Genomic DNA, 27,365 nt, shown 5'->3' with positions numbered 1-27,365 from the left:
GCTGGAAAATGGGACTAGAATAGATAGGTGCTTGATGGCTGGCACAGACACGATGGGCCGAATAGCCTGTTTCTGTGCTGTATAACTCTATGACTCTATGAGTTATCTGCTTAATTACAGTCAATGTGTATGAATCCGTGGAAGCATTCAAATCATTAAAGCTATGAATCTGTAAAGTACGTGCAATATTGGAAAAATATTTAAAGCATAAATAGAATCATGAAATTATAGAATGGTTACATCACCAAAGGAGGTTATTCGGACTGATGTATCCGTGCTGGCTCTCTGCAAGAGCAAATCAGCTAGTCCCACTCCCTCGTCCTTTCCCTATAGCCCTGCAAATATTTTCCCTTCAGGTGCTTATCCAATTCTCTGTTAAAAGCCAAGATTGAATCTGCCTCCACCACACTCTCAGGCAGTGCATTCCAGATCCTAACCACTCGCTGCAAAAAAAGGGAATTACATTGTCCCGTATTTAAATGGAGGTATCAATCAGTTTAAAATAAAATATTGCACAGTGCAATTTCAGGGTTATGACGAATATGACACATAACCAGTTGTTCTGTGAATTCTTCCAACATCAGGAGTTCCAAGGCCTTCCAAAGGCTCCCTCTTGAATAAATGTACAATTCTCTCCTCATATTTAGTTAAAGGTTTCCAGTGATAGGGTCCACCAACTGTTTGCTTTGCTGTTGTATTATACACAAATTTTCCTCTATCAACTCTAGAATTCCCTCCCTAACACATTCCGCCTCACTACCTCTCTTTCCTCCTTTAAGACACTGATTAATACCTACCTATTTGGCCAAGCTTTTGGCCGTCTTACCTAATATTGCCACATGTGGTTTTTCTTTGTAACGCTCCTGTGAAGTGCCTTGGGACGTTTTATATAAATATATATAAATACAAGTTGTTGTTAAACCCAGCAGCGCAGTAGGTTAGTTCAGGGTAATTTGGCCATTGAAAAATCTTCTCTGCAGTACATTTCTTTTGCAATCATAGCATGTATATATTCTAATTTGTATAACCTTGTTATTTTCACTTGTATTGCCTTAAATATTCTACAAACATCTTCAACAACTACATCTTTCCCTTATCTTCATGTCTCCTGTGCTGCCACTTTATACCTTCTCTTTTTGTTAAACTAAAAAATTCTGAAGTTCCCCTCTGCTTCTCACAACTTCTTTTGCATCTCTTACTCCTCAGAGTCTTTGACATCTTTCCATACTTTTGCTTTCTCAGTATGTTTTGGAGTCTTCCTTCTGCACCAAAATATGCCCTGCCCTTCCTGCATATTGCACTTCACATGCACAAGTAGGCCACCGTGTCTAAAATGTTGTTTTTTGGATGTTGCCTCTATTATTACACACAGATAATGTGCACTCCACATTTGTATCACCAAAGCATGTCATTTAAATGGCTTGTTTATGGCATGAGAGCCATTAAAGGTTTTGTTACATTTCAAAACAGTGCAGTTCCACCATTTTGTTAATGAAAAAGAGGAGGTTGTCCCAATCTTTTATTTAAAAAAAAGGAAAAATATAACTGAAAATATGCCCCGATCTTATCTTGAATGCAGGAAGGGAGCAGTTTAACAGTCGGGTGACCTAGAAGAACAGATTTCCCTCAGGTCTCGCGAATTTAATCGGCATTTTTCACTTCCATTTCTCAGCAGAGTCAGCCAAATTCAGACGTTGGCTGACTGTGGGGTACATGGGTTCCAGCAGCAGGCCACAGCCAAGGAGAGGAAAGGAGGGAGTGAGTGAGGTTGAGAGCTTCGTGAATAGCACATTTATGGATGTGGTCACCCTGCAGCTTAATAGTATGCAGGGACATAGGGAATGGATGACCACCATTCTTGAGAAGAAGCAGGCAGATAGTGCAGGAATTCCCTGAGTGCATCTATGTCTGCAACCAGTATTCGATTCTGAATACTGATGAAAGTGTTGGTTCGTCTGGCGAGGGCAGCCAGTGCCAAGTCCATGGCACCATGTTTGCCTCAACTGTATGAGGGGGGGCACGAGGAAGACTGAAAGAGCATTAGTAATAGGATATTCAATAGTTAGGGGCATAGACAGGTGTTTCTGTGGCCGCAGATGTGAATCCAGGATGGTGTTTTGCGTCCCCGGTTCCAGGGTCAAGGATATCACCGAACGGCTGCAGAGCATCCTGAGGGGGGAAGGTGAACATCCAGCAGTCATGGTCCACATTGGTACCAATGACATAGGTATAAAGAAGGATGTAGTCTTGCAGTCAGAATTTAGAGAGCTATGTGTAAATTAGCAACCAGGAGCTCAAAGGTAGTAATCTCCAGATTACTGTCAGTACCCCGTGCGAGTGAGTATGGAAATAGAAGGATAAAGCAGGTGCATGCGTGGCTGGACAGATGATGCAGGAGGGAGGGCTTTAGATTCCTGTGACATTAGGATCAACTCTGGGGGCAGTAGGACCCATGAAGGCCAGACAGGTTGCATCTAAACGGAGCTGGGACTAATATCCTTGTAGGAAGCTGAGCAGGGGCAAGTGCAGCATCAGCAATACCGAGTCTCAGCAGCTCTCAGGCCCTGAATGAGAGCCGTCGGGTCTGGCGGACATGTGGCAAGGGCCTGGGGGTTGGGGTTGTTTGGTGGTTGGCACCTTTAAACCGATGGTGCAGCGCCTCCCCCATCTCACCTGCCGCCTCCTGGTTTCTTCCATTTCCATCAAGTCTAATTCGCAACAAAGGACAGAATCGAGGCCATCCAGAATGCCCTGCATCTAGCACGAGGTAGCATGCGCACTACCAGCGAATGGAGAAGTCAGCGCATTGGGTAGAGTGGTTTCTGGGGCACAGAGATTTGTGGGAACTGCGACTGCCATTAGTCAGCGGTTGTCGTGTTTTAGAAAGGGAGGATTTGTAGACTGGAAACTCAAAGCAAACATCACATCAACATTTGACAGTCACTCGATTCATCAGAATCTAAATATCATCGCCTTTTAAATATGGAAGGAGTAATGTTTGTCACTTATGTCACTTATGTCTCACTTATGTGAGAAAAGATTTCAAACATCCGTGTGACTGGAAAAGCACCGAGACGCACACACCCGAGTGAGAGTGTTCCAGTGCACTGACTGGAAAGAGCTTTAACCCATTGCACGGCCTGAAAAACATCACAACCATTCACAGCAGGGAGAAACCAGACTCGTGTTCTGTGTGTAGATGAGGCTTCAAGTGATCATCCAACCTGGAGAGACAGAAGAACACTCGCACCATGGAGAAACCATGGAAATGTGGGGATTGTGGGAAGGGATTTAATTACCCATCCACCCTGGAAATTCGCGCAGTCACACTGGAGAGAGGCCGTTCACCTGCTCCGTGTGAGGGAAGGGATTCACAGAGTTATCCAAGCTCCGTATGCACATGCAAGGTCACACTGGAAAGAGGCCATGTCTCTGAGGACGTGGGTTTGAATTCCACCACAGTAGAAGGTGGAATTTGAATTTAATTAATAAATCTGGAATTAAAAAAACTATTCTAACGATGGCCATGAAACCATTGTCGATTTTTGTAAAAACCCATCTGGTTCACTAATGTCCCTTAGGGAAGGAAATCTGCTGTCCTTACCTGGACTGGCCTACATGTGACTCCAGACAGACAGCAACGTGGCTGACTCTTAAATGTCCTCTGAAATGGCCGAGCAGGCCACTCAGTTGTATCTAACCGAGAAGAAGTCAATAAAACTGAATGAAACCAGATGGACCACCCTGCATTGACCTAGGCACCAGAAACGACAACGGCAAACCCAGCCCTGTCAACCTTGCAGAGTCCTGCATACTAACATCCGGGGGCTTGTGCCAAAGTTGGGAGACTGTCCCAAAGGCTAGTCAAGCAACAGCCTGACTTAGTGATACTCACAGATCATACCTTACAATGTCCCAGACTCTGCCATCACCATCCTCGGGCTTGTCCTGTCCCACCGGCAGGACAGGCCCAGCAGATGTGGCAGCACAGTGGTATACAATCAGGAGGGAATTGCCCTGGGAGTCCTCAACATCGACACCGGCCCCCATGAAGTCTCATGGCATCAGGTTAAACATGGGCAAGGAATCCTCCTTCTGATTACCACCTACTGCCCTCGCTCAGTTGATGTATCAGTACTCCTTCATGTTGATCACCACTTGGAGGAAGCACTGAGGGTGGCAAAGGCGCAAAATGTACTTTGGGTGGGGGACTTCAATATCCATAACCAAGAGTGGCTTGGTAGCACCACTACTGACTGAGCTGGCCAAGTCCTAAAGGACAAATCTGCTAGACTGGGTCTGTAGCAGGTGGTGAGGGAACCAACAAGAGGGAAAAACATTCTTGACCTCGTCCTCACCAATCTGCCTGCCCAGATGCATCTGTCCATGACAGCATTGGTAGGTGTGACCACGGCACAGTCCTTGTGGAGACGAAGACCCGCCTTCACATTGAGGATACCCTCCATCGTGTTGTGTGACACTATCACCGTGCTAAATGGCATAGATTTCGAACAGATCCAGCAGTGCAAAACTGGGCATCCATGAGGCACTGTGGGCCATCATCAGCAGCAGAATTGTACTCAACCACAATTGTAACCTCATGGCCTGGCATATTCCGCACTCTATCATTACCATCAAGCTGGGGGACCAACCCTGGTTCCATGAAGAGTGCAGGAGGGCATGCCAGGAGCAGCACCAGACATACCTCAAAATGAAGTATCAACCTGGTGAAGCTACAACACAAGACTACTTGCATGCCCAATAGCGTCAGCAGCATGCGATAGACAGAGCTAAGCGATCCCATAACCAACGGATCAGATCTAAGCTCTGCAGTCCTGCCACACCCACCCATGAATGGTGGTGGATAATTAAACAACTAACTTCCTCAAAAATGGGGAAGCCCAGAACATCAGTGCGAAAGATAAGGCTGAACATTTGCAACAATCTTCAGCCAGAAGTGCTGAGTTGATGATCCATCTCGACCTCCTCCTGAAGTCCCCAGCATTTCAAATGCCAGACTTCAGCTAATTCATTCGATAACAAGAAATGACTGACAGCACTGGATACTGTAAAGGCTATGGCCCCTGACAATATTCTGGCAATAGTACTGAAGACCTGTGCTCCAGAACATCCTGCGCCCCTAGCCAAGCTGTTACAGTACAGCTACAACACCGGCATCTGCCCAGCAATGTGGAAAATTGACCAGGTATGTCCTATACGCAAAAAGCAGGACAAGTCCAACCCGGCCAATTACTGCCCCATCAGTCTACTCTCAGTCATTAGTAAAGTGATGGAAGGTGTCATCGACAGTGCTATCAAGCGGCACTTGCTTAGCAATAACCTGCTCAGTGACACTCAGTTTGGGTTCCGCCAGGGCCACTCAGCTCCTGATCTCATTACAGCCTTGGTTCAAACATGGACAAAAGAGCTGAACTCAAGAGGTGAGGTGAAAGTGACTGCCCTTGACATCAGGGCAGAATTTGACCGAATATGGAATCAAGGAGCCCTAGCAAAACTGGAGTCAATCGGAATCAGTTGGAAAACTCTCCGCTGGTTGGAGTCCTACCTAGCGCAAAGGAAGATGGTTGTGGTTGTTGGAGGTCAATCATTTAAACTCCAGAACATTACTGGAGGAGTTCCTCAGGGTAGTGTCCTCGGCCCAACCGTCTTCAGCTGCTTCATCAATGACTTTCCTTCAATCATAAGGTCAGAGTGGGGATGTTTGCTGATGATTGCACAATGTTTAGCACCATTCGTGACTCTTCAGATACTGAAGCAGTCCATGTAGAAATGCAGCAAGACCTGGACAACATCCAGGCTTGGGCTGATAAATGGCAAGTAACATTCGCACCACACAAGTGCCAAGCAATGACCATCTCCAACTCGAGAGAATCCAGCCATCTCCCTTTGACATTCAATGGCATTACGATCGCTGAATCCCCCACTTTCAACATCCTCGCAGCCACTATTGACCAGAAACTGAACTGGAGTAGCCATATAAATACTGTAGCTACAAGAGCAAGTCAGAGGCTAGGAATCCTGTGACGAGTAACTCACCTCCTGACTCCCCAAATCCTGTCCACCATCTACAAGGCACAATTCAGGAGTGTGATGGAATACTCTCCACTTGCCTGGATGGGTGCAGCTCCAACAACACTCAAGAAGCTCGACACCATCCTTGACAAAGCAGCCCACTTGATTGGCACCCCATCCATGAACATTAACTCCCTCCACCACCAACGCACAGTAGCAGCAGTGTGTACCATCTACAAGATGCGCTGCAGCAATGCACCAAGGCTCCTTAGACAGCACCTACCAACCCCGCGACCTCTACCAACTAGAAGTACAAGGGTAGCAAATGCATGGGAACACCACCACTTGTAAGTTCCCCTCCAAGTCACACATCATCCTGACTTGGAACTATATCGCCGTTCCTTCACTGTTGCTGGGTCAAAATCCTGAAACTCTCTTCCTAACAGCACATTGGGTGTACTTACCTCACATGGACTCTAGCGGTTCAAGAAGGCAGCTCACCATCACCTTCTCAAGGGCAATTAGGGATGGGCAATAAATACTGGCCTAGCCAGAGTCGCCTACATCCCATGAATGAATTTTTAAAAATCATTACAACAGCCTTCAGCAATTACCCTTTGTTTCCTGCCACTGTGCCAATTTTGTATCCATCTTGCTGCATTTCCCTGGATCCCGTGGGATTTTATTTTTTCAAACAGTTTGCCATGTGGGGCCTTGTCAAAAGCCTTGCTAAAATCAATGTAGACCACGTCAACTGTACTACCCTCCTCTATCTTCCTTGTTACTTGAAAAAATTCTATCAAGTTGGTCAAACAAGATCTTCCCTTAACAAATCGATGCTGACTATCCTTGATTAACCTGTGCCTTTCCATGTTTATCCTGTCTCTCAAAATAGATTCCAATAATTTGCCCACTACTGAGGTTAGACTGACTGGCCTGTAATTATTAGGTCTATCCTTCGCTCCCTTTTTAAACAGAGGTACAACGTTAGCAATTCTGCACTCCTCTGGCACCACACCTGTATCCAGTGAGGACTGGAAAATGATGGTCAGTCCTTCTGCTATCTCCTCTCTTGCTTCTTCTAAAAGCCTAGGATACACTTCATCTGGCCCTGGTGATTTATCAACTTTCAAAGATGCTAATCCCATTAATACTTCCTCTCTCCCTATGTTTATCACATCCAAAACTTCACACTCCGCCTCCTTAACTACAATATCTGCATCATCCCCCTCTTTTGTGAAGACACGCGAAGTATTTATTAATAACTATACCAGTATCTTCTGCTCCTACACGTAGGTTACCTTTTTAGTCTTTTATGGGCCCTACTCTCTCCTTAGTTATCCTTACACTTAATATATTGATAAAACATCTTTGGGTTCACCTTGATTTTGCTTGCCAATATTCTTCTATGCCCTCTCTTTGCTTTCCTAATTTCCTTTTTTATTTCACCCCTCCACTTTCTATTGCTCCTCTCAGCTTTGTATAGTATTAAGTTCTCGGTGTTGGACATAAGCTTTCCTTTTCTGCCTTATCTTACCCTGTAGGCTTCTTGACATCCATAGGGCTCTAGATTTGGCCGCCTCACCCTTTTTCTTTGTGGGAATCTGTCTACCCTGAACCCCTTGAATCTCCCTTTGACTGTTCTGACACTGATTTACCTTCAAGTAGCTGTTTCCAGTCCACTTTCGCTAAATCACTCCTCAGTTTAGTAAAATTGGCCTTGCCCCAATTGAGAACTCTAAATCTTGTTCTATCTCTGTCCTTTTCCATAATTATGTTAAAACTGACTGAATTATGATCACTACAACCAAAATGCTCTGCCACTACCATTTCTTCCACCTGCCCAGCTTAATTTCCTAAAACTAAGTCTAAAACTGCGCCCTCTCTTGTTGGACTTGCTACATACTGGGCAAAAAAGTTCTCCTGAATGCACCTCATGAATTCTGCTCCCTAAATTCCTTTCACACTAAAACTATCCCAGTTAATATTGGGGTAATAAAATCCCCTACAATTACTGCCCTAATGTTCTTGTACTTCACAGAGATTTGCCTACATATCTGCTCTTCGATCTCCCTCTGCCTTTTCGGGGTCTATATTACACTCTCAGCAATGCGATTGACCCTTTTATTCCTGAGAAACAGCTGTAAACCAAAACCCTTTTTTTCCCCGTTAGCCAGGTTTTTTTGAATGTATATGTGTGTGCATGAGGACGAGGAAAATAAGGAGCTTTCATATATATAGATTTTTCTCGTTAGTGGTTAAGTCTTATTTTTTTTTCTAATAAATGGTTAATGTTGTTTAAAAAAAACCTGGTTGGTGTGTTTTATTCTGGGGGACAAATTGAGTCTAATTGGCTATTCTTCGGTAGGTGGGAAAAATTTATTGATATGCTGTAACCCGTGGAGAATTGGGACTGAATTAACAGTGCATTTCTCCCACCTTGGTTGTAACAGCATACAAATAGTAAAATGGTGGGAAAAGGAAGAGTGGGACAGATTAGGAACCTGAAGGGGGATTTACATATGGAGGCATGGGGAATGGCTGAGGTACTAAATGAATACTTTGCATCTGTCTTTAGCAAGTAAGAAGATGCTGTGCAGGAAATAATGAAAGAGGAGGTAGTTCAGACACTTGAAGTGTTTATAATTGATAAGGAGGAAGTATTGGATAGGTTGTCTGTACTTAAAGTTGGTAAAGCACCAGGACCAGATGCAATGCATCCAAGGTTACTGAGCGAAGTAAGAATAAAAGTTGCGGAGGCACTGGCCAGGGGTCGGCAACGTGCCCATACATGGATGCCAGTGTCTGTGGTAAAAATTTTGAGGTCCATGGTAATTTTAAATGTCTTGCTCCAAGCCTTTAAACTTGTGTTTAAGGTCCTTGGGTGCCACCATCTTCCATCTTGCGGACATATTCGATCCACCAAAGCCGCCTCTGTTTGATTAGTGCCAACATACTTGGGAGCTGTGCCTTTGAGAGGACTGCTGCATTTGTGATTTTGAGCTACTCCTAATGTGCGACAGCGAAGTTGGAAATTATTGCGATTCTTTTCCTGGTAGCTGTAAGTTGCCCATGTTTCACAAGTTACGTTAAACTTGTATAATATTCATTCGGCCTCAACTGGAGTATTATATCCAGTTCTAGGCACCCGACTTTAGGAAGGATGTGAAGTCATTCTCGAGGTTGCGGAACAGATTCACGAGCCTAGTTCCAGGGATGAGGTACTTCAGTTACGTAGATAGATTGGAGAAGTTGGGACTGTTTTCCTTGGACAACAGAAGGTTGAAAGGAGATTTGATAGAGGTATTCAAAATCATGAGAGGTCTGGACAGAGTAGATAGGGAGAAACTGTTCCAATTGGTCGAAGGATTGAGAACCTGAGGGCACAGATTTAAGGTAATTGGCAAAAGAAGCAATGGCAGCATGAGAAAAACACTTTCACGCAGTGAGTGGTTAGGATCTGGAATGCACTACCTGAGAATGTGGTGGAGGCAGATTCAATCGAGGCATTCAAGACTGAATTGGATTATTATCTAAAAAGGAAGAATGTGCTGTGGGGAGAAGGCGGAGGAGTAACAGTAGGTAAATTCCTCCTTCAGAGAGCCAGCACGGACACGATGGGGCGAATGGCCTCCTTCTGTGCTGTAACCATTCTATAACTCTATGATTCTACGATTTTATTTCAAAGAAACAAGTGTAATTTAAACTCCAATTTAAACTCCAAGATAAAATTACAACCTTGAAAGCACTATGTTTGTTTTGTTTGACTATATGTACCACCATCTCATGACTGTTTTCTGCTTTGAGCTGATTAATTTTGCTTACAATAGGTGTTATGATTGGTGACCGCAGTGCACTCTATGTAGGCTTGTGATGACATCAATATTGACAGATTAATGATTGGAATGTAATTGCTTTAAGCTTGTTGCATGATAATCCTTAATTGATCACTATGAAATAACTCAATACTTTTTATAAGCTTGTAATCACGTAGCATTCTCAATGCACAGCATTTATTACAAGGATGTTAATAGCTAATTGTTGATCAATTAATTTAAATTGGTTACATTTGAGTATTAATTGCTGGGATTTCCCTAGGTTATAAGTTTGCTGAAAAAAGCAAAGAATACAGTGAAACTAACCATCAGTTTGGATGATGTCAATGTGCAGCTGCCTCAGACACCACCTGCTGCCACTATTGCAGCAGATTTTAAAAGCATTCATTCTACTTCAGTGCACAGTATTGCTGTCTCACCTGATCTAGATCCCACCACTAAGGGTAAGTACAAACTTAGGTTCTCATAATTTGTGGTCCGAGTGTTATCTGGCCTCTTTTGCATCCCCCATTTCTTTTGCCCCTTCATTGGTGGCCATGCCTTCAACTGTTTGGCCCTAGGCTCTGGAATTCCCGTGCTAAAGCTCTCCACCTCTCTACCCCTCTCTCCTTTCAGAAACTCCTTATAAACCTACCTTTGACCAAACGCTTGGTCACCTCTCCTAATATCTCCTTATGTGGCTTGGCATCAAATATTGTTCTATAACACTCCTGTGAAACACCTTGGGACATTTCACTACATTAATGGTGCTAAATAAATGCAAGTTGTTATTTTTCAGTCAGAAAGTATCATTCTGAAAAGAAGTTTTCTCTTGTTAAAGCCAAAGCTTTCCATTATGCAGACTAAAGTCTTATGAAACCTTCGAGATCTCTTCAGAACACTTTTGTACATTGAATGAGTACAGATTGAGAGTAGATGAAAAGGCTGTTACAGACTTAAGAGGTGTGGATGACATAAAGTAGTAAGAGAAGATCTGAGTGATTTGTTGTCCAAATCTTGAGATTGTGCTACAGCCTAAGTGCACGTCCAAAAATCTTTTTACCTGCTTAGAAGCGTCCCTGTTGTACTGATAGTCCTATCTTCCGCAACCACCATTAGGCTTTTCATTATACTTTGTTGTGTCCTGGAACAGGAAGAGGAGGGGGGAGAAATTGGGCTCTGTAGCAACCCGTTTTGTGGGTGCTACGAGGCCACTTTAAGTACCAATATGGCATCCGCAGCACGTCTAACACACTTCTGACATATTTGTAAAGGAGTTAGTACAAAAATGCTGTTGTAAAATTATGTATAAAATATGCATAGAAATATAATAGTTTAAGTAAAAACTACATCTGTGAAGGAAAGTAAAATGTTTGCAGTGTAAGGGAAGATGTAAACTAAAATAAAAATCTTCAGTGGATTTGAGGCAGGCTATTAATTGGTTGAGGAGAATGCCAGTCTTTGTGTCAAGCTTATCTTTGTGAGTGCTTACCGGTTGGCAGACTTCAGCATTTCTTACTGATAAACACCAGGAATTGCAGAATACAACTACAGTATCTCCATGTGGCAGATTATGCAGTCCTGGGTGAAATTCCTGCTACATGTCAAAGAAGTGGTAGGCCTTGTGCATCATTCTCCTGTTATGCATTAGTATAAGTAAGATGTTAAACAGTGCCCCCTTCACCAGTGTGCATTTAATTGTATTTCATATCTTACAGAAAAGATTATTTTACAATTTCTCCTAATTGGCAGATATTTATAAACACATTTTGAGTCACAGTTTCTGTTCTGGCCATTTCATGCAATGAGAATAGAATTTGTTCCAATTATAATTAAAGGCTCAAGCAGAACTTCAACCCCTGGTTCATTAACATCAGACATGGCATCTTGTCTAATTATCCCTGGACAAGAAACAACCATTGAAATTTCCAAAGGACGCACTGGACTTGGGCTGAGCATTGTTGGAGGGGCAGATACCTTATTGGTGAGTATATTTGATGGGATTAATCCCCTAAGGTTTGCTATCCACAATTTAAAAATATTGCTTATTGTACGCTTTGTAAAACTATTCCAATGTGCATCGAGTGTATTGTTTGCTGTACAACTCTATGACTCTATGACTACGATCACTGTTGCTTTGCCTTGTATTGTATGCTGCATTTGGGAAGAAAACATGTTATGTATTATAATTAGCCTGAAATTTCCCATTGCCAGTACATTTTATACTGGAATATTCCTTTTGTACTTGTGTACTATTTTGAAATTTGTTTGGTATAACCAATTATCAGCCACAACATAATGGAAGATTTCAGAAGGAACAGGAGATACTGAAGCAAAATACTGAGGTGAGGTGAGAGTGACTGCCCTTGACATCAAGGCAGCATTTGACCGAGTATGGCATCAAGGAGCCCTAGCAAAACTGAGGTCAATGGGAATCAGGGGGGAAACCCTCCGCTGGCTGGAGTCATACCTAGCGCAAAGGAAGATGGTTGTGGTTGTTGGAGGTCAATCATCTGAGCTCCAGGACATCACTGCAGGAGTTCCTCAGGGTAGTGTCCTTGGCCCAACCATCTTCAGCTGCTTCATCAGTGACCTTCCTTCAATCATAAGGTCAGAAGTGGGGATGTTCGCTAATGATTGCACAATGTTCAGCACCATTCGTGACTCCTCAGATACTGAAGCGGTCCGTGCAGAAATGCAACAAGACCTGGACAATATCCAGGCTTGGGCTGATAAGTGGCAAGTAACATTCGCGCCTCACAAGTGCCAGGCAATGACCATCTCCAATAAGAGAGAATCTAACCATCTCCCCTTGACATTCAACGGCATTACCATTGCTGAATCCCCCACTAGGGGGGGATTCTAGGGGCTACCATTGACCAGAAACTGAACTGGAGTAGCCATATAAATACCGTGGCTACAAGAGCAGGTCAGAGGCTAGGAATCCTGAGGCGAGTAACTCACCTCCTGACTCCCTAAAGCCTGTCCACCATCTGCAAGGCACAAGTCAGGAGTGTGATGGAATACTCTCCACTTACCTGGATGGGTGCAGCTCCAACAACACTCAAGAAGCTCGACACCATCCAGGACAAAGCAGCCCGCTTGATTGGCACACCATCTACAAACATTCACTTCCACCACCACCGATGCACATTAGCAGCAGTGTGTATCATCTACAAGATGCAATGCACCAAGGCTCCTTAGACAGCACCTTCCAAACCCGCGACCTCTACCAACTAGAAGGACAAGGGCAGCAAATACATGGGAACACCGCCACCTGCAAGTTCCCCTCCAAGTCACACACCATCCTGACTTGGAACTATATCGCCGTTCCTTCACTGTTGCTGGGTCAAAATCCTGGAACTCCCTTCCTAACAGCACTGTGGGTATACCTACCCCAAATGGACTGCAGCAGTTCAAGAAGGCAGCTCACCACCACCTTCTCAAGGGCAATTAGGGATATGCAATAAATGCTGGCATAGCCAGTGACGCCCTCATCCCATGAATGAATTTTTAAAAAGGATGTAACGTTCAGAGGCTTAGAGTAGAAAGCATTGGGCAGATGTTTCTTTCATTGCAGGTGAGTGTAAAAGATCTCCTGGGTGCAGCCCATAGAAGGAAATAGGCCATGCATGTAGCAGAACTTGCCCAATTTTTCATCTATTAGCTTAAATGGATGGAAAATTGGACAGGTTATTTTAAGTGTGCGAGATCCTCCCTGCCCAGTTTTGCTCATTATCCTGTGCTCAGGCGATTCCTTACATCAAAGCATAGTAAGGAAAATGTGCTCTAACGGCCTGATCGTGACAGAAGCTGGTTGCATAGGCAGGGCGAGGAGTTTTGGATGAGAAAGGGTCTCACTGCATGCTGTCAAGTTTTGACTGCACAGTGTGTGTTTTTCTTTGGCAGAATCCCTGCCCAGAAGTCAGCCTGATTGTCAGTGTTGGCTTCTATTCAGACGGAGAACACACTGGAGCAAGTCGCAACCCCTGTTAGGAAGGATGCAGCTGCTACTGGGATCCTGGAGTGGGGAAAAGGGGTAGTTTGATCCCTGATCCTGGAAGGGTCCAATTCCTGACCACAGGAGGCTGTGGGCTGTCCAGTCCCTACTCTGTGGTGGTCTTTGTATGAGTGTCTGATCCAAGGCAAGATTGGTAAGCTTGGGGGGTAGTTAGCACTCCTGCTCCTCCTGACCTTCAAGCAATGCTATAAAGGTGCTTAGCTTGACCCTTTATCTGCCAGATTTGCCGAAGCTGGGAAAGCCAGCCAGAGTTAAGCCCACAAAGCAGGTTAAATCTGAGGTTACCAGCCTTATTATAATATTTAGATGGACATGGGTTGGCTGCCCACCCTTGTCCCATCTCTATTAAATCTGGAAGTGAGTGGGTTGGAATCAGGTTAAAACTTCAAAAATATCAAAACTATCACCTGACCACAAACCACCTGTTTTTGAGGATTTAAATAAGTCAGTAGCGTGTCTGTGTTTCACAGCAACTGAGGTTGAAAGGTTTAAGTCCTGCCTGCTAGTACTTCAGAGATCTGTAAACCAGTGCCCTTGGAATTGGGTCTTACATTTCAACCCTGCACTTCAGTTGAAAAGCCTTTTTAAAAAAACATTACAGACAGCCAGAGAAGAGGTGAGATCCATAAATCATGCAAATGGTCTCAAAATAGAGGTTGAGCACAAGGTAATAAGCATTCTGAATTATTACTTTCTCTACATATTCACAAGGAAAGATAAGAGAAACATGCAGTCACCAAATAAAGATAACCCAGGTAAACTTAATGACCCAGATATAAACACATTGGAAGTTTTAAACTGGTGATAAGGGCACAAAACCAATAAATCTCCAGTGCCAGAAGGAATTCATCCCAAAGTATTGAAGACTAAAAAGAAAATTGGTTAGACGTTGGCTGTCATTATGAGGGAGTTACCAGTACATTGGAAACGGGCCTATGTAATGCCCATATTCAAAATAAGGTAATTAAACCTATATGAATTTAGAAAGAAATAACATGGACCAAATCAAACTTTTGGAATTAAACCAGCTCGGTGTAACTCAAGAGGGATTATTGTAGTCACTGGGTGAACTCAGAGGTGAGAGGTTTGTTATGACCACTCAGAATTTTGGCATAATTAATGCTGAATTGTGACAGTTTATGGGTAGTGGTTGAATATCATGTAGTAATGGCACCAATTTTCTTCATGCCTTTTGCACATCTTTAAACGCTGCAACTGGGAACAAATGTAGGTTTATTTCAATCTACTTTTGAAAAGCTAATGAACAAAGAGGAGGCTTTGACAGCTGCCTAGTAAACATATCTAAATTGTTTAATTTATGTTGAGTGCTATTTCATTCAAATTTTATTTCCAGGGTGCCATAATTATTCATGAAGTCTATGAGGAAGGAGCTGCAGCCAAAGATGGCAGACTGTGGGCTGGAGATCAAATATTGGAGGTAAAGGAGGGAGGTCTTGAAACCTAAGTTACTCATGTTAGATTATGACTGAGAAAGCTTTTCAGATGTATTACAATAGTCAATATGCATTTATCATAGAATTTTACACTACTATTAAAAATACAATCAAAACTTTACATTCACAATTCAGACTAAATATTAACCAACTGAAACAAAAGCATTTGAATGGAAGTTCCTTGTTAGAAAAAATAGTTTCCTTTGCAGCAAGAATTTGTACATGTACTCTGTCAGTAGATGGCACAGAGGGTGTATCATGAAATGATACACCACAGAAGGAGCCCATTTGGCCCATCATGCCTGAGTGCTCCAGTTAGTCTCACTCCCCTGCTCTTTCTCCATAGCCCTGTAATTTTTTTTCCCTTTCAAGAATTTATCTAATTCCCTTTTAAAAGTTATGACTGAATTTGCCTTCAGCACCCTTTCAGGTAGTGCAGCTAATAACTCGTTGTGTAAAAATAAATCTCCTCATGTCGCCTTTGATTTAAATCTTAAATCTGTGTCTTCTGGTTACTGACCTTTTATCAGCGGAAACCATTTCTCCTCATTTACTCTTTTATCAAAGGCCTTTATGATTTTGAACACCTCCTAATTCTCCTTGTAACCTTCTCCACTCTAAGGAGAACAATTCCAGCTTCTCTAGTCATTCCAGGTAACTGAAGTCCCACATCCTGGTACCATTCTAGGAAATCTGCCCTGCACCCTCTCCAAGGCTTTGACATTCTTCCTAAAGTGTGGTGCCCACAATTGCAGTCTCACCAGTGATTTATACAGATTGTACAGGATAGTGCAGGAAGGTGAAGCTGAGGTGGAAGATCAGCCATGATCTTATTGAATGGTGGTGAAGCTTGAATGGCTTATGTTCTTAACATAGCTTCCTTGTTTTGTACTCTATAGCTCAATAAAGACGAGTCCCGTGTGCTATTTTTAAAAGCGCCTCGACTTGTACTGCCACCTTCAAACTTTTGTGTACGTACACCCCAAGCTCTCTTTTCCTGTACCCCCTTTCGCAGCAGGACATCTGCAGCCTCCTGGTGCAAGACCTCCTTCCAAGTAGACTGGGTGGCCTTGCGTTACCAGTGGCCTCCAAGGTCACCACAACCCTGAATTTCTTTGCCTCCTCTCTTTCCAGAAATATGCTGGTGACATCTGTAGGATTTCACCATCTCCTGCTCACAAGTGCATCTCCCAGGTGACTGATGTCATATTTGCCAGGCCTGCCACTTATGTCCACTTTGACACTGATAGGGCCAGTCAGACACAGAAAGCTCTCGCATTTGCTGCAGTGGCTGGATTCCCACATGTGCAGGAAGTAATTGCACACATGTGGCAGTCAAGGTACCCTCAGATCAGCCTAGAGTATTTATTAATTGGAAAGGACTTCACTCCATCAATGTTCAGATAGTTTGTGACCTCTGCAAGGTTATCATGCATGTCTGTGCAAAACATCCAGGAAACTGCCATGGTTTCTTCATTCTGTGACAGTCACATCTCCCACAGGTTTTCACACATTTACACAACCTCAGTGGCTGGCTCCTTGGAGACAGGGGCTACCCTCTGAACACCTGGCTGTGACTCATGTAAGGCCAGCACTTTGCAATGAAGTACAACAAGAACCAGATGACCACAAGAGTGATCATTGGCCCAAGCCATTGTGTTGCTGAAGATGCGATTCAGGTGCTTGGACAAATCTGGAGGTGCCGTTCCGTATACACCAACGAGCTTTTTAAGAATGGTTGTGGTGTGCTGAGAGTTGCAGGAGGAGGAAGGTGTAGGCCGCTTTATAGCCAAGGAAGACCCAGAAGTGGCCAAGATGCCTGCAGTCCCTTTCCTGGATGCCAGAGAAGCCCATAATGGCCTCATAAAAGCAGGCTTCAGCTAATCTGAGTGCGAGAGACCATATGCACGTTCCCCCCACCGCCCCCCCCCCCCATACAAATCATTCCCACAGTCAAATATCCAACCATTAGATTCAGATCCTTTCCTCAACTTCCAACCTAGTCACACCATTTTCCTGAAGGCTACTCTCCATTTGGAATTCAGGATGCAACAAAGTGAAGGAGAGTGAAGAGTTCTGATAAAGTGCTTGATTCATTTACATTAACACATAACACCATGAACATTGTTATACACACCCAAGTGAATTCCCCAATGTGTAAATAATAGGTCTTCCTTGTTCCCCTCCTGTGACAGATGAGATGCCTGTGGCGGCTGGCTTCTGGGTTTTGGAGCCCATGAGGGTTGTGTCAAAGACTGCCCCACCTGCAACTGTACGAAGCAGACTTGGTCATTAGGGCAGGAGGCAGCTTGTGCGGCTCTGTCTGGAATTGGTGGGGGAGGTGGGGCGGGGGTGGAAGCAAGGGATGAGAAGTGGGAGCACCATGAGAAGTGTCCCAACTTCCATTTGCCCTTTCTCCATTTTCTCTTTCTCCATTTTCCCTCTCGTGTCCACTTCCCTGCTAGCCAGGAGCTGGGGAGCGCTTGGCTGCATTTCATTGAGATCTTGAGCCACCAAGGTGAGGCTTTGCTGCATCCTGTGTAAAGTGGCAGATTGTACAGGCCATTGATCTGGGCCAGCATACACTAGGTTGCCTACCACGCTTGATCCTCCATGCAGGTGGCCACTCTTTCCATGGAGGTGGACATCAGTGCAAATGCCTGAGTCATCCTAGCACTCATGCTAGTGATGGACTCCTCCAATCTGTCTCCGAATGTCTGGAAATGCTGACAAAAGGACACACATTTCCCATTGCTGCTCCAGAAGTTCCCTTTTCATGGATGATACCTAAGGCTCAGCATCTACATCCAGCAGAGCATTGCTTGGAGTGTCTTGCGCCCTCCAATGGGGACATTCCTGTCTCCAACACCTGCTGTCATTAATGTGTGCCTCACCATGTGGAATCCGAACTATCTCTACTGCAGTACTCACTGAGCTGTACGTATCTGTGCTTGTGCATGAGTCTTGTGACAGCGCATCCTCGGAGTGCTTGCCCTCCTCTTAGGACTCCTTGGCCTCCTCCTGCTGCTGCTCCTCCATCACTCTTGAAGAACCAGTGGGAGATAAAAGACATGAATTATTACTGACGTGGTAGGATTCAAACTCTATATTGCATATCATGACATTTTGATTCGAGGTGACATCAATTCAGCATGAATGACTGTTATATGTGTTAGATAGTCCTTTATGTATATGTCTTGCCACTCATTTTTCCTTATTAGGTCATAAATCTCTTGCGGCACTGTATCCAGCTGCAAGGGACCACACCCCTGCTGCTCCCTACTTCTGCGGACCTCCAGCCACGTCTAGTTGGTTTGGGCGCTGGCCTCTTCCTGTCCACGGGAGATATCATTTCCCTTCTGTCCCTTGCTGCCTCCAGGGAAGTGTCAGACCTGGGCAGAGGCAGTCTTCCTGCCTGATACCTACCTGTCATAATTCTGGTTCCTTCTGTCAAAGGATGTAGCCATTCTGACCTCTTCCAGGGTACTTTTAAATGCAGAGCCTTTCATCAACAGGTGCGGGTCATCACTTTGAAATTGCAGATCAGGTCCTGATGACATTATCAAACCCAATCTGCATATTTAACATAGAAACCCGCTTCCTTCCTGCAGGTGCATGATCAAAAGAGTAGGTTAATGGTAGGAAGGAAGCAGGATCACTATTGGTTACTGCCAAGTGGAGGCAGTCAAAATCGGGGTGCATGTTTCAGATGATACCATTAGAACATGTCAATTCATTTTAAATTCAAATTGAATCAGTTGACCTGCTCCTGTTACATAAGACCTGTGACCAGCAGTCCAATGAAACCACTGATTCGTCTGGTTTTTCACATTTTTAAATTAGTTTAGTTCAGTCACCTTGAAGTCGCACTGACCATGTTCCAGTCAATAATCAGTTAAGCTAATTCATGGCAGATTTTATATTTGGGCTTATGCAAATGCATTTCCGTGTAAACTAGGGTGTAAATTCACCTCGGCAAAATCGGCACAGTGTCCAGTGCATTTTCTGAATTGTGCCCTTAATGGACATTCCAGGTCATAGAATTTGTTTTATACTGACAATGTAATTTCAAATTCCATTATGTTTCCATAGGTTAATGGAATTGATTTGAGAGTTGCAACTCACGACGAGGCAATAAATGTTCTGAGACAAACTCCACAAAACGTGCGGCTGACAGTCTACAGGGATGAAGGCCATTATAAGGAGGAAGATATGTATGACTTGCTGATTGTTGAATTGCAAAAGAAACCAGGGAAAGGACTTGGACTGAGTATTGTTGGAAAAAGGTATCAAAGAAATTCCATTTACTGGTCGCAAATTTGATTATGCACAAGGATCATTTGCACAATTTCCTAGAAACCCCTTTGTTACAGTACCTATTGGTATTATTCAGTAAGTACATTTCAAATGTCGAAACTTAATGTCAAGTATAGTAAACAACTTGCCCTTATTGTAGAAAAACACTGAGATGCTTCAGAGAGTCATGAATAGTAAAGAGGAATGCTGAGCCAAAGAAGGAAATATTAGAAGGGGTGACCAAAAACCTGGTCAAAGAGGTGAATTTAAAGGAGTGCCTTAAAGGATGAGAAAGCAGGAGTGAAATGGAGGCACATAGCGAGGGAATTCCAAAGCATGGGGGCCAGTCAAAAGAAGGAGTGGGGAGATGCTCAAGAGGCCAGAGTTGAAGTGGTGAGATGCACAAGAGGTCAGAGTCAGTCAAAGAGCTCAGGGGGAATTGCATGGCTGGAGAAGGATACAGAATTAGGGAGGGGCAAATTCATGATAGAATTTAAAAATAAGAATGAGATTTTTAAATTGAAGGTGTTGCGTGGGGTCGGTACAAGAAGCCAATGTAAGTCAGCAAGAACATGTTTGGTGCGAGTTAGGATATGGACAGCAGAATTTTGCATCAGCTCAAGTTTCAGGAGGATGGCCAGGAGAACATAGTCAAGTCTGGAGGTAACAAAAGGTATGACTGAAGGTTTCAGCATCAGATGGGCTGAGATGAGGGTGAAGGTGGGTGATAGAAGTAAGGAATTTTTGTGATGGAGAGAATATGAGTTTGAGGGCTAATCCTATAAAATGTTTTGAATGTAATACAGCATATCAGATTTTATTCCAGAGTTAGAAAATTATGGCTTCTTTACGGCAAAACAAAGTGTTGAAAATATAAATGATAGTTATAAAGGAATACATTGACCCCAGTCAGTAATATGATATTGGCAAACACATAACCAAATGAGAGAAGTGAGTATACATGAAGCATAAGATGGCTATAACAATTCTGATTACAAAGTTAGGATGAAACACTTTTTGCATCATAAATAGTACAGTCATATCTGGTAGCATATAGCAAAATTCTTACATGTCTTGATTTAGAACATACAGGCATAAATATAGTATTGTGACTTCTTCCATACAAAATGATTGGCAAGAAAATAGAATGCATTAGCTGTAAGGTATTTTGTGCCAAGTTTCGTTACAAATCTGTTATCTATTTATGCTCTCGGATTAGTTATAGTTGAGTGGCACTTCCCCCAGAAACACAGCTGACTAGACGAGTATCATAGCACCCAGAATGTCTGTCTTGTTTTTGATCTCCTCATTAACCCATACAGGAAGCTTCGCGACTGAGTTTTTGGTTTTTCTATTTTTAGTATGTAAGTATTGGTCGACTTAAAGCAATAATGCATCATCTGTACTTACACACGTAGTGAAGATTTTGGTTAACAGTAATATTTCTCTTTCTTGCCAATTTTTCTCCCCTTTCCTGAAGGATTACAATACTATGGGCACTGGACACCCTCTGGTACCTCATTAAATTGTCATCATTCATGCCTTGACAGTGAGTGTTGGTAGGCTGTTGAACTGCAATAACAGCAACCTGCATATATATCATGGCTTTAAGAAAGAAAATGTTCAAACTATGCGAACATCTCCACTGAGCCTGATCCTATCCTGCAAATTTGAAAATTGCATTTCCAAAAGCACTTACTGTTTCATAGCAGGCCTTGGCCAATTTCATCATCTCATACCCAGGGTGCTGAAGCTAATTATATCATCCTGGCAGAGCTTGGTTAACTCATATATAAAAGTAAAATACTGCGTATGCTAGAAATCTGAAAGGAACACAGAAAATGCTGGAAATTCGCAGTGGGTCAGGCAGCATTTATGGTGAGAAAAACAGAGTTAAAGTTTCAGATCAATGAACCATCACCAGAGTTCTGATTGTCATATTTCATACGACAGATGCATTTTCAGAAGGTATTTGATACGTGAGAAGGTGGTGGCCTTGTGGTATTGTCACTGGACTAGTAACTGAGACCAAGGGTGGGTACATGACTTGAATCTCACCATTGCAGAAGATGGAATTTGAATTCAATTAATGAAAAAAATCTGGAATTTTAAAAAAAAGCTAGTCTGATGATCATCTAATGATAACCAAAAAAAAATTGTTGAATGTTGTAAAAACTCATCTGATTCACTAATGTCCTTTAGGGAAGGAAATCTGCTGTCCTACATGTGATTCCAGACCCACAACGATGCAGGTGACTCTTACATGCCCTCTGAAATGGCCTAGCAAGCCACTCAGTTGTATCTAGCCACTACGGGGTCCATAAAAAAGAATGAAACCAGACGGACAGCCCGGCATCGACCTAGGCACCGAAAACGACAATGGCAAACCCAGTCCTGTTGACCCTGCAAAGTCCTCCGTACTAACATCTGGGGGCCTGTCTCAAGCAACAGCCTGACATAGTCATAGTCAGGGAATCATACAGACAATGTCTCAGATGCTGCCATCACCATCCCGGGGTATGTCCTGCCCCACTGGCAGGACAGGCCCAGCAGAGGTGGCCGTCGGGAGGGAGTTGCCCTGGGAGTCCTCAACATCGACTCGGGACCCCATGACGTCTCATGGCATCAGGTCAAACATGGGCAAGGAAACCTCCTGCTTAATACCACCTAACGCCCTCCATCAGCTGATGAGTCGGTACTCCTCCATGTTGAACACCATTTGGAGGAAGCACTGAGGGTGACAAGAGCACATAATGTACCCTGGGTAGGGGACTTCAATGTCCATCACCAAGAGTGGCTCAGTAGCATCACTACTGACCTAGCTGGCTGAGTCCTAAAGGACATAGCTGCTGGAATGGGTCTGCAGCAGGTAATGAGGGAACCAACAAGAGGGAAAAACATACTTGACCTTGCTCTCACCAGTTTTCCTGCCGCAGATGCATCTGGCCATGACAGTATTCGTAGGAATGACCACCGTACAGTCCTTGTGGAGGCAAAGTCCTACCTTCACATTGAGGATACCCTCGATCGTGTTGTGTGGCGCTACCACTGTGCTAAATGGGATAGATTTCAAACAGATCTAGCAATGCAAAACTGGGCATCCACGAGGCGCTGTGGGCCATCAGCACCAGCAGAATTGTACTCAACCACAATCTGTAACCTCATGGCCTGGCATATCCCCCACTTTACCATTACCATCAAGCCAGGAGACCAACCTTGGTTCAATGAAGTGTGCAAGAGGCCTCCTCCTGAAATCCCCAGCATTGCAGATGCCAGACTTCAGCCAATTCGATTCACTCTGCGTGACGTCAAGAAACGACTGAAGGCGCTGGATACTGCAAAGGCTATGGGCCCTAACAATATTCCGGCAATAGTACTGAAGACCTGTGCTCCAGAACTTGCCGCGCCCCTAGCCAAGCTGTTCCAGTACAGCTACACACTAGCATCTACCCGGCAATGTGGAAAATTGCCCAGGTATGTCCTGTACACAAAAAGCAGGACAAGTCTAACCCAGCCAATTACCACCCCATCAGTCTACTCTCAATCATCAGTAAAGTGATGGAAGGTGTCATCAACAGTGCTATCAAGCGGCATTTTCTTAGCAATAACCTGCTTGGTGACGCTCAGTTTGGGTTCCGCCAGGGCCACTCAGCTCCTGATCTCATTACAGCCTTGGTTCAAACATGGACAAAAGAGCTGACTCAAGAGGTGAGGTGAGAGTAACTGCCCTTGACATCAAGGCAGCATTTGACCGAGTATGGCATCAAGGAGCCCTAGCAAAACAGAAGTCAATGCGAATCAGGGGGAAAGCTCTCCACTGGTTTGAGTCATACCTAACGCAAAGGAAGATGGTTGTGGTTGTTGGAGGTCAATCACCTGAGCTCCAGGACATCACTGCAGGAGTTCCTCAGGATAGTATCCTTGGCCCAACCATCCTCAGCTGCTTCATCAATGACCTTCCTTCAATCATAAGATTAGAAGTGGGGATGTTCGCTGATGATTGCACAATGTTCAGCATCATTCACAACTCCTCAGATACTGAAGCAGTCCATGTAGAAATGCAGTAAGACCTGGACAATATCCGGGCTTGGGCTGATAAGTGGCAAGTAATAGTCACGCCACACAAGTGCCAGACAATGACCATCTCCAACAAGTGAGAGTCGAACCATCTCTACTTGACATTCAATAGCATTACCATCGCTGAATCCCCCACTATCAACATCCTCGCGGCAACTATTGATCAGAAACTGAACTGGAGTAGCCATATAAATACCGTGGCTATAAGAGCAGGTCAGAGGCTAGGAATCCTGTGGCGAGTAACTCACCTCCTGACTCCCCAAAGCCTGTCTATCACCTACAAGGCACAAGTCAGGAGTGTGATGGAATACTCTCCACTTGCCTGGATGGGTGCAGCTCCAATAACACTCAAGAAGCTCGACGCCATCCAGGACAAAGCAGCCCGCTTGATTAGCACCCCATCCACGAACATTCACTCCCTCCACCACCAACGCACAGCGCCAGTAGCGTGTACCATCTACAAGATGCACTGCAGCAATGCACCAAGGCTCCTTAGACAGCACCTTCCAAACCCGCGACCTCTACCAACTGGAAGGACGAGCAGCAAATGCATGGGAACGCCACCACCTGCAAGTTCCCCTCCAAGTCACACACCATCTTGACTTCAACAATATCGCCATTCCTTCACTGTCACTGGGTCAAAATCCTGGAACTGCCTTCCTAACAGCACTGTGGGTGTACTGACCTCACATGGACTGCAGCAGTTCAAGAAGGCAGCTCTCCACCACCTTCTCAAGGGCAATTAGGGATAGGCAATAAATGCTGGCCTGGCCAGCGACACCCAGATCCCATGAATGAATTAAAAAAAAAGTTCCTTGTAACAGACTGTTAGCTAGAGTAGACAGGAAGGACCTGTTCCCCCTGGTGGAGAGGCACATATTTTATTTTATTTTTTTTAAAATTTATTTAGAGATACAGCACTGAAACAGGTCCTTTAGCCCACCGGGTCTGTGCCGACCATCAACCACCCATTTATACTAATCCTACCACATCTCCCCCTTCCCTCAATTTCCCTACCACCTACCTATACTAGGGGCAATTTTTAATAGCCAATTTACCTATCAACCTGCAAGTCTGTGGCGGTGGGAGAAAACCGGAGCACCTGGCGAAAACCCACGCAGTCACAGGGAGAACTTGCAAACTCCGCACAGGCAGTACCCAGCATTGAACCCGGGTCGCTGGAGCTGTGAGGCTGCGGTTCTCACCACTGTGCTGCCAGGTGATTGGTCGAAGGATTAGAGGAGACAAGAGGGAAAACTTTTTCACCCAAAGGGTGGTGGGTGTCTGGAATTCACTGCCTCGATCGGTGGTGGAGGTAGAAACCCTCAACTCATTTAAAAGGTACCTGGACATGCACCTGAAGTGCTGTAACCTGCGAGGCTAGGGACCAGGTGCTGGAAGGTGGTATTAGATTGGGTGGCTAGTTTGTTCAGCTGGCGCAGACACAATGGGCTGAATGGCCTCCTTCTGTGCCGTAACTTTTCTATGGACACAAAGATGGGTGGCATTGTAAGCAGCGTAGGTGGAAGCATAAAATTACGAAGATATATCGATAGTGTCATTCTAGATCCCCACCTGCCAAGAATGAGCATATTAATTGTGCCATATGGACATTAAATTTCAAATTGTTGCTGAAGTGAAGAAAGGACTTGTTTAAAAAATCATCAGGCCCTTGGCTGGCAAGACACTTGAATATTAACAAAAAGTGCTTGTGGCGATAAAAGGGGTTACTTCCCTTATCCAATTTAACTCACAATGGACTTTGAGCACCAGACAGTAAAGGTGAGGGAGCTCAAAATTCAGGATGACTGCTGGGATAGCCAAATCCACAAACACACGTGGGCAGACCAGCTAATCACATGACTAGCCTGTTTGGCAACCTGTTTTTTCTGAATTGTACAAACAGTTTGAACTGAGAGTGTCTGTTTGCTCCTGGACTGAAAAGACCTCTCCTGACTGACTCGCCACAGCCTCTCCTGTCTGCTCCCATCTTTTTCTCACGGAACTCCAAATCCGCTGAAGACACAGGAACCCCAAGAGGGAAAAGTCTCCTACAGCGAACAAGGTTTAAGAAGAATACTGGGCACCAATGGAAAGCAAGATCTACCTACAATCAAGGACTGTACAGTGAACTCAGGGCGGCACAGTGGCGCAGTGGTTAGCACCGCAGCCGCACAGCTCCAGGGACCCAGGTTCGATTCTGGGTACTGCCTGTGCGGAGTTTGCAAGTTCTCCCTGTGACCGCGTGGGTTTTCGCCAGGTGCTCCGGTTTCCTCCCACAGCCAAAGACTTGCAGGTGATAGGTAAATTGGCCATTGTAAATTGCCCCTAGTGTAGGTAGGTGGTAGGGAATATGGAGTTAATGTAGGATTAGTATAAATGGGTGGTTCTTGGTCGGCACAGACTCGGTGGGCCGAAGGGCCTGTTTCAGTGCTGTATCTCTAAATAAATAATAAATAAATAAAACTCAAAGATCTGCAACAAAAAACCTCTTCAGAGATTGCCTCAAACTTTTCCACTTTATTTCTTCTGCTCTGTTCTGTCTCTATCTGCATGTGTGTATCATGTATGCATGCTAGCGTGGGTGCATCGTGTATCTGTAGACGTTAACCGATTTGGAGTTTAACTTTAATAAATTTCAACCTTTCTTCTTTAAACCTAAGAAAACCTGTTTGTGATGGTTTCTTTGCCTTATAATTGGAAAGCAGTGAACAAGGATTCACCAAGGGGGAGCTAAAAATACGGTGTGTTTAAAATAAAGTCCTGTTACGGTGAGACCAGGTGAAGGCTGAGAGGGAACCCTCGAAACCCTTTCTCACCGGGCCGTAACAATAGACTAAGTGAATGGGCAGAACTGTAGCAAATAGATTTCAATGAAGAAAAATGTGAAATCATCTATGTTGGGCCTAAAGTGGTCAGGACAGGGTTCTTTCTAAATGGGGAAAAGCTGGAAACAGTGGAGGTCCAAAGAGACTTGGGGGTCCAGATACATAGATCATTGAAATATCATGAACAGATACAGAAAATAATCAAAAAGGCAAATGGAATGCTGACCTTCATATCAAAGACTAGAATACAAAAGGGAAGAAGTCATGTTTCAGCTGCACATAGCCCTGATTAGACCTCACGTGGAGTAATGTGAGCAGTTCTGGGTACCACATATTAGGCAGAATATATTGGTGTTGGAGGGAGTGCAGCGTAGATTTACCAGAATGATACATAGCCTTCAAGGGTTAAATTATGACGAGAGATTACACAAACTAGGGTTGTATTCCCTGGAATGTAGAAAGTTAAGGGTAATTTGATCAAAGTTTTCAAATATTAAGGGGAGCAGATGGAATGGTTAGAAACTATTTCTGCTGGTTGGGGAGTCTTGGGGCTGAATTTTCAGCTGCTGGGGGTAGGAACAGAAGCAGGCAGTGGTGGTGGTGGCGCGAAAATACCGTGGTGGTTTCCTGGCGCCAGCGTGTTTCACCCGAGATCCCGCCTGATCTAATAACCAACGGCAATTAAGGTTGTTAAAAAGAACTAATTGAGAGCTTGTTGAGGGACATATTTAGATTTTGATGGGCACACGGGATGCATGCTGGGTCTGAGGCAGACCAGATACATGGAGACGGACACACAGCAGGTGCCAGTCATGGCCAGCCAGGGAATTAGGTAGGACCC

At 44.3% G+C, this 27,365-nt stretch overlaps 1 protein-coding gene across 14 annotated transcripts in view; it reads left to right on the top strand.

Annotated features, from left to right (window-relative positions):
- Positions 1-27,365, top strand: part of LOC137369472 (multiple PDZ domain protein) — a 419,370-nt gene that overhangs the window by 345,094 nt on the left and 46,911 nt on the right. For all 14 annotated transcript variants that reach the window (XM_068030740.1, XM_068030727.1, XM_068030738.1 and 11 more), the window contains 4 exons: positions 10,132-10,312; positions 11,687-11,832; positions 15,224-15,307; positions 19,416-19,609. In XM_068030740.1, the coding sequence (XP_067886841.1) occupies positions 10,132-10,312; positions 11,687-11,832; positions 15,224-15,307; positions 19,416-19,609 (605 nt within the window). The remainder of the gene's footprint in view (positions 1-10,131; positions 10,313-11,686; positions 11,833-15,223; positions 15,308-19,415; positions 19,610-27,365) is intronic.

Source organism: Heterodontus francisci, chromosome 4 (genome assembly GCF_036365525.1).
Source record: "Heterodontus francisci isolate sHetFra1 chromosome 4, sHetFra1.hap1, whole genome shotgun sequence".
NCBI lineage: Eukaryota > Metazoa > Chordata > Chondrichthyes > Heterodontiformes > Heterodontidae > Heterodontus > Heterodontus francisci.
This window is presented reverse-complemented; position numbering and strand designations above follow the sequence as displayed.